This window comes from Hemitrygon akajei, chromosome 11, assembly GCF_048418815.1.
Source record: "Hemitrygon akajei chromosome 11, sHemAka1.3, whole genome shotgun sequence".
Taxonomy (NCBI): Eukaryota; Metazoa; Chordata; class Chondrichthyes; order Myliobatiformes; family Dasyatidae; genus Hemitrygon; species Hemitrygon akajei.
Genome location: NC_133134.1, coordinates 50,327,042 through 50,340,896, shown reverse-complemented (window position 1 = coordinate 50,340,896; position 13,855 = coordinate 50,327,042). Strand labels below are relative to the sequence as shown.

Sequence of the window (13,855 nt, the reverse complement as noted above, 5' to 3'; positions counted from 1 at the left end):
TCTGTGCTATGTGACACTGTATCAGGTAAGTGCTTTTCATTTTTTGTGTCATTCTCCACGGAGTTCTGAATGTCTTCAGTTTGTGCTTTACGTAGTCTGGAATAATGCATTCTCACACATGTACCTCCATGTCACGCGAATACCACAGCTCCATCCTGGCCAATGACAACTCCAGGAGCTTTCCATTCTGTACAGTCTGCTCCTTTGTAATTCACTTTGTCCACTATTTCATCTGTAGGACTGTGCTCTCAAAGCTCTTCGAACTCTCTCTGAACACTCTGCTTCAGTGAAAGCCTTCCTTAATGCATGCGGTGCTGAATTATGTTTCCCGACTCACTCACTTGTAGTGCCCTCTAGAGTAGGTGGCCTGTCAACCTGTACAGAGGGAAGATTTGGATTCTGGCCAAACATCAACAGATGCGGGCTATAGTCATGTACATTATGTATGGTATTATTCACCATAAGGACCCAGTCCAGGACTGGGTTCCAATCACAGCCATTGCTTTTCTTTACTTTCAGCATTATTTCACTAAGCGTCTGAATGTGTCGCTCAAGAAATCCATTACTTCAAGGATTATATGCCGCTGTTGTCTTTGTTTCAATGTTAAAGTTTTCTGCCATATCTCAGAATTCACCATTATTAAATTCACTACCATGATCACTAAACACTTTCCAAGGTGGGCCAGGAATGGATGAAGTTTTTTCCTATCTCTGAGGGTCTCTTTGTGTTTACAGTGCTCTTAAGCACTGAAACGTCTGAATTCATCAATGATGTGGAGATACTACACTCAATAGGTTTCAATAGGTACATTTAATGTCAGAGAAATGTGTACAATATACTCCCGGACATTCTTTTTCATTTTTGTGTCACTGCACTCCTTGCTCCAGTTCATGTTGGTCTCCGGCTCCTGTTCCATTGTATCCAAATGCTAGTGGCAAACCGACCGCAGGCTGGGCTTGGGCTTTCCGAACGTCTGGCACGTCTCACAGCTGACAACTATCTGCTTTAGAATGGAAAAAATAATCTGCATTTGGTTCATGGAACTCCTGAGCAGTTTCTGAAGTCAACCAGGCAAAGTGTGTCCAAACTGCTTGTGAAGCTTGAGCAACGCTTTGCATTTGTCATCTGGGGTCATCTTCTCTGTGAGTTGTGACTTCATTTGTCACATTGATTTTCAGTAATGTCTTTATCTAGAATGTTCACACAGTAACGTACAGAGCTGGTGAGCTGAAGATACACTGGCTGTTGAAACGTCGTTGCTTCGTCATAAGTTATAGGAGCAGAATTAGGCCATTTAACCCGTCAAGCCTGCATTGCCATTTCACCTTGGCTGATCTATTTTTCCTGTCAGACCCAATCTCCAGCTTTCCTCCTGTATCCCTTTGTACCCTGACCAATCAAGGATCTATCAACCTCTGCCTTAAGTATATGTAAAAATGGCCTCCACGCCTGCCTGTGGTAATGAATTCCACAGATTCACCACTCTCTGGCTAAAGAAATTCCTCCTCATCTCCATTCTAAAAGTACACCCCCTCTATTCTGAGGCTGTGTCCACTTGACCTAGACTCTCCCACAGTTGGAAACATCCTCTCCACATCAATTCTATTTAGGCCTTTCAATGTTCGGGAGGTTTCAATTAGGTCACCCCTCATTCTTCTGAATTCTAGTAAGTACAGACCTAGAGCCATTGAACACTCTTCATATGACAAGCTGTTCAATCCTGGAATCGTCTTTGTGAACCTCCTTTGAACCCTTTCCATTGTCAGCACATCCTTTCTAAGATAAGAGGCCCAAAACTGCTCACAATACTCCCAAGTGAGGCCTCACCAGTGCTTAATAAAGCCTCAACATTATATCCTTGCTTTTATATTCTAATCTTCTTGAAATGAATGCTAACATTGCATTTGCCTTCCTCACCATAGACTAAACCTATAAATTAACCTTCAGGGAGTTCTGCACAAGGACTCCCAAGTCCCTTTGCATCTCAGATTTATGAATTTTATCTCCATTTAGAAAATAGTCTACCCTTTTATTTCTTCTACCAGAGTGCATGACCGTACACTTCCCAACACTGTATTCCATCTGCCATTTCTTTGCCCATTCTCCTAATCTTTCTAAGTCCTTCTGTGGTCTCACTACTTCCACAAAACTACCTGCCTCTCCACCTATCTTCATATCGTCCTCAGACTTTGCAACAAAGCCATCAATTCCATCATCCAAGTCATTGACATACAATGTAGAAAGAAGCTGTTCCAACACAGACTCCTGTGGAACACCACTAGTCACTGGCAGTCAACCAGAAAAGGCTCCCTTTATTCTCAATCTTCGCCTCCTGCCAATCAGCAACAGCTTTATTCATGCAAGAATCTTTCCTGTAATACCGTGGGCTTATAGCTTAGTAAGCAGCCTCATGCGTGGCATCTTGTCAAAGGCCTTCTGAAAATCCAAGTACACAATATCAGCCGATTCTCCTTTGTCTATCCTGCTTGTTATTTCTTCAAAGAATTCCAACAGATTTGTCAGGCAGGTTTTTCCCTTGAGGAAACCATGCTGACAACTGCGTATTTTATCATGTGCCTCCAAGTACCCCAAAATCACTTCCTTAATAATCAATATCTCGTCAATCATTGAGGCCAGACTAACCGGCCTATAATTTCTTTCTTCTGCCTCTCTCCCTTCTTGTAGAGTGAAGTGACATTTGCAACTTTCCAGTCTTCTGGATCCATTCCAGAACCTAGAGATTCATGAAAGATCATTAATAATATATCCACAATTTCTTCGACCACCTCTTTCAGAACGCTGGGGTGTACACCATCTGGTCCAAGTGACTTATCTACCTTCAGACCTTCAGTTTCCCAAGAACCTTTTCCCTTGTAATAGCAACTTCAACACACTTCATGCCCCCTGGCACTCTGGAACTTCCACCATACTGCTAGTGTCTTCCACAATGAAAACTGATGCAAAATACTTATTGAGTTCTCCTGCCATTTTCTTGTCCCTCATTACTACATCTCCAGCATCGTTTTCCAGCGGTCTGATAGCCACTCTCAGCTCTCTTTTACTCTTTATGTATCTGAAGAAACTTTTGATATCCTCTTTAATATTATTGGCTAGCTTACTTTCATATTCTGTCTTTTCCTACTTAATGACTTTTTAGTTGCCTTCTGTTGGTTTTTAAAAGCTTTTGAATCCTCTAACTTCCCTTTAATTTTTGATCTGTTTTCTGCCCTCTCTTGGCTTTTTTGTTGGCTTTAACTTATTTTGGAGATACTGATCACAATTCTATCTCCTTTACCATAGCATTGGAGAGAAATAGGAACAAACAAGTTAGGAAAGCAAACACGAGAAAATCTGCAGGTGCTGGAAATTCAAGCAACACACACAAGTTGTGTGTGTTGTTTGAAGTTAGGAAAGCGTTTAATTGTAGTAAGGGGAAATATGAAGCTATCAGGCAGGAAATTGGAAGCATAAATTGGGAACAGATGTTCTCAGGGAAATGTATGGCAAAAATGTGGCAAATGTTCAGAGGATATTTGAGTGGCATTCTGCATAAGTACACTCCAGTGAGATAGGGAAAGGATTGGTGGAGACAGGGACCGTGGTGTACAAAGGCTGTTGAAAATCTAGAAAAGTTTACAAAAGGTTCAAAAAAACTTGATAATGATAGAGATCTAGAAGATTATAAGGCTAGCAGGAAGGAGCTTAAAAATTAAATCTGGCGTGAAAAGGGGCCATGAGAAGGCCTTGGCGAACAGGATTAAAGAAATCCCCAAGGTATTCTATAAGTAGAATGTTTCTATGTTCTAAGTATGTGAAGAACAAGAGGATAAGACGTGAGAGAATAGGACCAATGAAGTGTGACAGTGAAAAAGTGTGTATGGAACCGGAGGAGATAGCAGAGGTACTTAATGAATACTTTGCTTCAGTATTCACCACGGAAAAAGGATTTTGGCGATTGTAAAGATGACTTACAGCAGATTGAAAAGCTTGAGCATATAGACATTAAGAAAGAGAATGTGCTGGAACTTTTGGAAAGCATCAAGTTGGATAAGTCTCTGGGACGGGATGAGATGTACTCCAGGCTATTGTGAGAGGTGAGACTGCTGAGCCTCTGGCAATGATCTTTGCATCATCAATGGGGACAGGAGAGGTTCCAGAGGATTGGAGGGTTGAAGATTTGCTGATAACACAAAGGTTTGGGGTGTTGTGGATAGTGTGGAATGTTGTCAGATGTTACAGCGGGACATTGATAGGATGCAAAACTGGGCTGAGAAGTGGCAGATGGAGTTCAACCCAGATAAGTGTGAGGTGGTTCATTTTGGTAGGTCAAATATGATGGCAGAATATAGTATTAATGGTAAGACTTGGCAGTGTAGAGGATCAGAGGGATCTTGGGGTGCGAGTCCATAGGACTCGCAAAGCTGCTGCACAGGTTGACTCTGCAGTTAAGAAGGCTTACAGTGTATTGGCCTTCATCAAGTGTAGGATTGAATTTAGGAGCTAAGAGGTAATGTTACAGCTATATAGGACCCTGGTCAGATCCCACTTGGAATACAAAGCTCAGTTCTGGTCACCTCACTACAGAAAGGACGTAGAAACTATAGAAAGGGTGCAGAGCAGATTTACATGGATGTTGCCTGGATTGGGAAGCATGCCTTATGAGAATAGGTCGAGTGAACTTGACCTTTTCTCCTTGGAGCGGCGGAGGATGAGAGGTGACCTGATAGAGGTGTATAAGATGATGAGAGGCACTGATTGTGTGGATAGGCAGAGGGTTTTTCCCAGCGCTGAAATGGCTAACATGAGAGAGCACCGTTTTAGGATGCTTAGAAGTAGGTACAGAGGAGATGTCAGAGGTAAGTTTTTTACGCAGAGAGTGGTGAATGTGTGGAATAGGCTGCCAGCAGCAGTGGTGGAGGAGGATACAATAGGGTCTTTTAAGAGACTCCTAGATAGGTACATGGAGCTCAGAAATTAGAGGGCTATGGGTAACCCAAAGTAATTTCTAAAGTAAGTACATGTTTGGCACATCATTGTGGGCTGAAGGGCTTGCATTGTGCTGTAGGTTTTCTATGTTTCTCTTGTTAGCCACAGTTGTGTCATCTTGCCTTTAGAATACTTCTTCCTCTTTTAGATGTATATACTGTATCCTCTGCCTTCCAAATTGCTTACAGAAATTCCAGCCACTTCTGCTCTGCCGTCATCCCTGCCAGTGTTTTTTCCAATCAATTTTGTCCAGCTCCTCTCTCATGCCTCTGTAATTCCCTTTACTTCACAGTAATATTAATACATCAGATTTTAGCTTCTCCTCAAAATTCAGGGTGAATTTGATCATTTGCCCATAAGGATTCTTGGACCTCAAGTTCTGTAATCAATTCTGGTTCATTGCTCGACACCCAATCCCACTATGGGATCAGCTATCACTAGAGAATAGATGATCCCCTAGTAGACTCAACCATGGACTGCTCCAAAAAGCCATCTCTTAGGCATTCTGGAAGTTCCTCCTCGTGATCCAGCACCAATCTGATTTTCCCAATCTACATACATATTGAAATCACGCATGACTATTGTAACATTGCCCTTCTGGCATGCATTTTCTATCTCCCACTGGAATTTGTAGACCACATCCTTACTACTGTTTGGGCTTCTGTATATAACTCCTGTCAGGGTCTTTTTACCCTTGTAGTTCCTTAGTTCTACCCATAACGATTCAACACCTTCCAACCCTATGTCACCTCTTTCCAATGATTTGATTTCATTTTTTTACCAACAGAGTCACGCCATCCCCTCTTTCTACCTGCCTGTCCTTTTGATACAATGTGTAGCCTTGAACGTTAAGCTTCCAGCTATAATATTTCAGCCACGATTCAATGATACCTACAACATCATATGTGCCAATCTGTATCTGTGCTACAACTTCATCCAGTTTATTCCATATACTGTGTGCATTCATATATAACACCTTCAGTCCTGTGTTCACTCTTTTCGATTTTGTCTGCCTTCTACATTGCAACTCATCCTCTTGACTGCAATTTTGCCCCATCATCAGCCTCTCCCTGCTAGGAGTCTCACCACACACTGCTTTTGCTTACAAACCAACTACCTCATCCTCAGCACTATCACTTTGATTTCTGTCCCCATGCTAAATTCGTTGAAACCCTCCCAAACAAGTCTAGCATTTGCCGTATCCAGTACTGCCCCTGCTTTCTTTTGGAAAGTTTTATTGAAGAGTAATGGAATGTTCACTGGTACCACTTCCATTTCAATGCAACATTTGTCTGCCCTATTTTTGCAGGAATTTTCACCCTTTTGGTAGAACGTACAATCTTCCCATCTCCAAATTTGAATACTTTGTTACTGGGTGCATCTGTGTACACCGGTTTATGTACTTCATTCTGGTTTCGTTCACTTATATAGCTCTCAAATCATTTTTCTCCACACATTGTGCTTGTGCATGCTGCTATCAATAGCAGCAGATCCTAGAGATTCTATTATCAAAATCTCTGCCTCAGATCTCTCTGCATTAGTAAATGATTCCTTCACAAACAATGTTATCTGGTACTCCTCTGTGTCTTCAGATTTGTTATTTTCTTCAGTTCGGTGAGGACAGTTTTTTGCCCAGTGGTATGTACTCTAACAGCACGCTTTGATCTTCTGCCGTACTTGTTTAATGGATTTGTGCCCTTTGTCTTGTCATTCTGGGCGCTACATATACTATTCTCTTTTCTGCTCAGTAAAGTATGTTGTTTCCTGATTCAAATTAATTTTGACTTTGTTTTGGTGGCCTTTTCTCCAAAAATATCTTCAGTGCCAATTTTATAGGTACAAACGTATGTTCCGTACATGCAGTTATCGCCAGCTGTCTGAACTTCATGTCTAGACATGTAGCATACAACAATTTGAAAGCTTCAGGAAGTTCCATCTTGTATTTACACATGCAACTGTACTGTTGTTCAAAATCAATAGTATAATCAGCCATATTTGTAGAATTGTCTTTGGAAATTCTGTCAAAGTCTGAATATTCCTCATAAATCTGATCTATTTCTTCCTTCAGAAAAACTGAGTCAGGTGTATTTATTAGTGTAGTCATACCATCATCTTTGTTCATGTCTTCCACCAAGATTCCCTCTCTCGCTCTTCCAACTGCACAGGCCTGCTGCTTCTTCTCAAACTCATCAACACGAGTCCATATTCCAGTTTCATCTTTCCAGCTTTCATAAGGCTTGCTCTTGTCGAATGCCGGTGGGATCCTCTGCTACCTATGTTAATGTTCGAATAACAAAGGCAAGATTTTATTTTGGTTTAACTTTGCTCTCTCTGTTCACATTTAGTACACAAAGCTGGCATTTTCTCACCCAATGCCCTCTCTACTACCTCCGTGCACAGCCATTCTACGTAGCCCAAATGAACAGAACACAACAATTTTGGATCCAAATGTCAGAGGACACAATTGTTAGTCTTTAGTTTATTGACTACAGCTCCACTGTCAGTACTATAATTCCAAGCTAACTCACCCCCAAGCTCCTAAACCTGGCACTCAACACCTACCTCTGCAAATGGATCTTTCACTTCCTCACAATGGACCACAATCAGTAAGGATAGGCAGCAACATTTCTGTCATGATTATTCTCAAAACTGTTGCTGCACCAGGCTGTGTCCTCAACCCCCTATACACTCACGACTGTGCGGTCAGATTCTGCTAGAACTCCATCTACGAGCTTGCAATGAAGTGAGCCACATCTCAAATAATGATACAGCAGAGAACAGGAAAGAGATGGAGAGCCTAATGACATGGCGTCATGACAACAACCTTTCCCTCAATGACAACAAAACAAATGAACTGATTGTTAAGTGGTGACATGCATGCTCTTGTCTGCATCAATGGTGCCAAGGGTAAGAAGGTAGGGAGCTTTAAGTTCCTAGGAGTAAACGTCAGCAGTGTTCCAACCACATCCATGCCATTGCCAAGGAAGTGCCTCTGCTTCCTCAAGACACTCAAGAAATTTGACATGTCCACAGTGGCACTTACCAATTTTTACTGATGCACACTATCCAGATGCATCGTGGCTTGGCACGGCAACTGCAGGAAGCTGCAAAGAGTTGTGAGCACAGCTCAGCACATCACCCTCCCCTCCACGGACTCTGTCTAAACTTCTCATTGCCTCAATAAAGAAGCCAGCATAGCCCAAGAACCCAACCACCCCAGACATTCTCTCTTACACCCCGCCCCAATCAGGCAGAAAATATAAAAGCCTGGAAGTAAATGCAACCTGGCTCAAAGACTCCTTCTGTCCCAGTGTTATTGAATGGTTCTCTCGTATGATAAGACCTGACAATCTACCTCATAGTGACCTTGCACCTTATCGCCTACCTGCACTGTACTTTCTCTGTACCCTAACACTTTATTCTACACTTTGTTTTTTTTTAACCTTGCAGTACCTCAATGCAGTATTGTAATGAATTGATCTGTATGGATGGTATTCAAGACAAGTTTTTGACATACCTGGGGACATGTGACAATAATAAATCAATTTGACAATTATCAGATTTTACATCTGTGGGAAATGATAACATAAGCCACTGCTTACACCACATTAAAATCTCCTGAGACTTTTACACCATTTTGTAGTTGTAGAATATCCCATGACAAGTGGCAAGACTGAGTTTGTAGAATTAAACCCATTAGACTGTTACAGAAAAGTACTGATGTGTAAATGTACAGGGATTGAAAGAACAATGATTTTTAGAGAGCTATGATTATTATTGGATATCGTAACGCGCCATCATCCAGGACATGCCCTCTTCTCATTACTACCACCAGGGAGGAGGTACAGGAACCTGAAGACCCACACTCAATGTTTTAGGAGCAGCTTCTTCCCCTCCACCATCAGATTTCTGAACGGTCCAGGAACCCGTGGGCACTATCTCACTGTTTTGCTGTCTTCTTCCAGTATTTCTCATGTAACTTATAGTAATTTTTTATATATTGCACTATAGTGTTGCCACAAAACCACAATCTTCACAATGTGTCTGATAGTAAACCTGATTCTGAATACAGTTGCTGTGTATGTTGCAAATGTTAAACTTATTCCTGTAAACTTACAATGCTGTAATGGAATGAAGTTGGGCAGTCCTTGAAACACCGTAACTTCTTCTTTGAGAGTGTTTTGAAATGCTTCCTGAAGTCATTTCATAGACAAAGTACTTGTCGTTCCAAGGACCTCTGCAAAGCCTCAAGATACAGTGTGAAATTTGGCGAAGAATCACTTGCCCTTGATGCAATATTTATTATATATTTCTATTTCTATACTACTCTGTGTTATGTCAAATGGATATTTTTAGCTAGAGGAAACAACCTAATAGAGTTCCTTAATAATTTAGTAAGTTTGGTTTAATTTATTGTCAGCAAAGGTGATATGCAATTTTTTAATTAAAAAGAACAACATATTTATGCAAATAAACAATAACGTCAGAATAGAAATTAAGTAGACTAACCATCATTAATACTTCACACAAAATGCTGGAGGAACTCAGCAGGTCAGACAGCATAGATAGATATGAATAAAGAGTTGATGTTTTGGGCCGAGACCCTTCATCAGGACTGGAAAGAAAGGGGCAAGATGCTAGAATAAAAAGATATGGGGGGGGAGGACAAGCTAGAAGGCGATAGGTGAAGTCAGGTGGAAGCATCTGCAGAAACTCCTGTTGTATTTCATTTGACAGTCAAGGATTTAAATTACAAATAAAATCAACAGTAAATTTTTAATCAACCATTATTTCCATGCTGCTCCCAGTCCTCTTCTGCACTCGCTGTGATTGTTCTGCTATTTATCCAGCAATTTGTGATGTGGATTCACTGCTGAAGGGTTAAAGAGCGCTCTGTGAGCATTACAATGACTAATTCTTGTCGAAAGCACTAATGATCAACTCTGTTGTGAGTAATTGTCCACAGGGATGGAAGGCAAATCGCAACTCTTCCCTCAAAACCTCAGAAGAAGCATAACGGGCCAGATGGAACCCTCTCCCACTACAAATTTATATGAAGCTGACAGAGACTGCAAGTCCGAATTGAACATTAGCACACATTTGATACATGGAAAGCAACAAACATAAGAACAAAAGAAGGTTACAAGGTCTCTGCCGATCAGTATGACTATAACTGATCTGATTCTGGCCTCAGCACCCCATAGCATGATGCTACCTCCACCATACATTACAGTAGGGATGGTGTAACCTGGCTGATGTGTAGTATTAGATTTATGCCACATGTACCGCTTAGCGTTGAGGCCAAAAAGTTCCACTTTAGTCTCATCCGACCACAGGACCTTCTTCCACCTCTTTGCAGTATCTTTTAAGTGATGCTTTGCAAAGTCTTTACGAGCAAGGATTTTTTTTTTCCAGGACTTCTTCCTTGCTACTCTTCCATAAATACCCTTTCTGTGCAAAGCTTTAGAGATTGCGGAGCCATCTCCAGTTATAGGCACTGACTTCTGCAGTTCACTGAGTGCCTGTAGGTGCCTTTATTACAAATGCCATTTTTCTCCGGAGCCTAAGTTTAGAGAGGCGGTCTGACCAGCCAGTGCAGCCACAGTTTCATTTTATTTGCACCTTTTTACAACAGGCTGCACTGAGCTCCAAGATATGTTCAGTGCTTTTGAGATGGTCTTGAGCCCTGCCCCAGGTTTGTACTTCTCTCTTATCATTTCCCTGACTTATCCCGAATGCTTTTTTGTCTTCATTTTAGTTTGATCTGTTGAAAACCTACCAAACTATTGGACCTTACAGGGAGAGGGGGTACTTATTCAGGTGATCTTTCAATTTTCTGCACAAGACAAATTAGGCGAATTGGTAAGGTAATATACAGTATTACACCCGAGGAAAGTTAGCATAGTAATTGCAAAGGAGATGAATACTTCTTCAGTCTCACTATTTTGGTTTTTAATTTTTAGTAAATTGTTAACAGGTTTTGGATTTTTTCTTTGATTTGACATGATGCACGACATTTTGTAGATTAGCTCAAAATAAAATCCTACTTCAATATAACTTAAGTTCAGGAAATGAGACAGTAAAGTGTGAAAATAGTTGTGGGGCCTGAATACTTTTTCAAGGTACTGTATAAGGAACTTCAGTTTAATAGTATTTTAGAAGTACTGCTGGTGTTCTAATTTGTTCTGTATTTCATTTACATACATAATTTGTTACTCAATTAAACAGTAGCTTGTCTTGTTTATACATTTTTAAATATCTCCATGAAAGTTTGGCTAGTTGAAGCAGCCACTTAATTGGGCCTGAATGTACTGGTCACAGTGAGTGCCAGTTAATTGGAATCCTCTGTCAGGATGTGGTGTGAATTGGAGGGAAGTGCAGTTGGTGGTGATATTGCCAAACAACTACAGCTTTTATTCTTCCTGGTCACAGAGGTAGCAGCAAGTCCTGATGAAGGGTCTCAGCCCGAAACGTCAACTGTTTACTCTTTCCCATAAATGCTGCCTGGCCTGCTGAGTTCCTCCAGCATGTCGTGTGTGTGGTTTGTGGAGGTACTGTTAGAACAGCCTAGGAGATCATTTCTGGTGTTTTTTTTTTGTTGATGGCACGCAGCAGAGAATGGATATTTAAGGTTTGATAGGATGCCAATCAAGAAAGTTGGATAATATTTACTGCCTTGAGGGTTATTGGAGCTGCACGCAGCCGGGTAAATGGAGAGTATTCCACCATGACTAGTGATGGAAACTGATGGAAAGGTTTTGGAATGTCAGGAGCTGAGTGGTGGGCCATCTACCTCTGACTTGCTTGTGTAATCACATTATTTATGTGTCTGGGTGCGTTGAACAGTAATGGTTGGTGGTGGACTCAACAATGGAAATGCCACAGAGTATCAACAGGTTCTCTCTTGTTGGAGGTGGAGATTGCCCTTTAGGCATGAATTTCGCTGTCCTTGTTTGACCAGTGCCCCTCCTCCCTAAGTCCATCCTTTGCGGACCTCAGCAAATGCTGTACGCTGCGATGATGATGTGGCCTCATAGTTTTCTAAACTATAGAAAGCAGAAGCCTGCTCATTTGACAGTTTAACCGTCCCTGAAACTAATCTTGTGAATTTTTGCTGCATTACCTCTATAGCAAATATATCCTTTTCTAGGTTAGGAAACCAAAATTGTACACGGTACCCAGTAGTGACCACTCCAGGGCCCTATCCTTACCCTTGCACTCAAATCCTTTAGCAATAGAAAGAGAACGATCGCTCCAGGTAAGGTTAAGCTCCTTTAATGCTAAAGCATGCTTCATTCTTGTGATTAACTGCTACCTCAGCAGTCTAAGAGTCTTTAAGGGAAAGGATAATTTTGCAATGTTCCACTGGAAGAATGCAGGTTGCTGTGCTTATGCAGGCATAGAGCACTTGGAACCAAACTCAGGTAGTACCCTATCCTTCGTCTGACAAAATTTCATCTTGTCATAAATAAAAGCATAATGTGGCATAGAAGACAATTTGGTTAATTTCCTGTCTCTTTCCTCTCCACAGTCTCGCATGGGGATCCTTCACCTGCTGCATGGCCGCCTCTGTCACCACGCTGAACTCCTACACAAAAACTGTTATCGAGTTCAGGCATAAGCGCAAGCTCTACGAGCAGAGCCTTAGGGAAGAGCAGATGTTCATCGACCGTGAGGCCATCAACTATTTCCGAGAAAGGTCACTCCAGTCAATTTCCAGCTCAGTCGAAGTCTTTGCGGATCCTGTCACAAATACGAGTAAATCACGGATGCCAGAGACGTCGATGGACTTGAGTGAGATCCCGGAGATACTGGGCGAGGACCAGTGTTAAACTCTATCTGATGCTGTGGCCTGGGAGAAAATATGTTCACAGTAAACTCCCACATGTAGACTGAATAAGCATATAACAATTAGAATGCACTATCCCTTTTGTCAGTGTACATCAGCTGTTTTGATGTTTAAAATGATTTGATGAATGGGAAATAATAAGACAATATATTGATGTATAGAATGCTTACAATAACATTTTTATATTTTTAATAAGGCTATGTAATATATTATTCTAATGTGATATTATTTATTTTCAACCAAATGTATCAATATATGTTCCAAAACCTAATCATATGCTTTTAATGTACATCATTTCTTATATATCCTCAATAAACATTCGATCTTCTTTATTCTCTTAGTTCACTTGATGCCTAAATCCATTCTTGATATTGGTTTTATCTTCATTATAATTTTAGATGCTAATGCACCAATAAGGTATGTTCATTTGCTAATGATTTAATTCCAATTTCAAGTCGTCAAGTTTATTGTCATTTAGCTAGGTACATGTATACTGTCAAATGAGACGTTTCTCTGAACCAGGGTGTAAAGCACAGTAGTACACATAACACACATATAATACACAATAATTTAGGAAAGTAAGGATAAAATCTACAGATGAATTATGCATTAATACGTAAATATTGTCAGATACTGAACAAGTTAACTGGTGACACCTGGAATGCGAAGTAGCTGGGAGATCAGAAGCCCAATGGGTTGAGGCAAGAAATTGTTTCCCATCCCGACCGTTCTCGTCTTTATGCCTCAGAGTCTCCTGATGGTAGAAAGTCAAAGGGGATGCTGGATGGATGGGAGGGATCCTTGATAATACTAAGAGCTCCTGATAAATGTCCCTGATGGATGGTAGGGAGACCCCTGTGATTTACACGGTCCTTTGTAGGGACTTCTGATTTGATGCTCAACTGCTCCCATACTGGATGGAGTTGCAGCTTGTCAGGATGCTCTCAATGGTTCTCCAGTAAAATTCAGTTAAAATGTGGGGGGAGGGGGCTTCTCTTGCCTCAATCTCCTTAGGAATT

At 41.1% G+C, this 13,855-nt stretch overlaps 1 protein-coding gene across 2 annotated transcripts in view; it reads left to right on the top strand.

Annotated features, from left to right (window-relative positions):
• gsg1l (gsg1-like) overlaps positions 1 to 13,145 on the top strand; it is a 254,720-nt gene extending 241,575 nt beyond the window's left edge. For both annotated transcript variants that reach the window (XM_073060832.1, XM_073060831.1), the window contains one exon: positions 12,519 to 13,145. In XM_073060832.1, the coding sequence (XP_072916933.1) occupies positions 12,519 to 12,819 (301 nt within the window). In that variant the 3' untranslated portion in view covers positions 12,820 to 13,145. The remainder of the gene's footprint in view (positions 1 to 12,518) is intronic.
• The last annotated feature ends 710 nt before the right edge of the window (positions 13,146 to 13,855 follow it).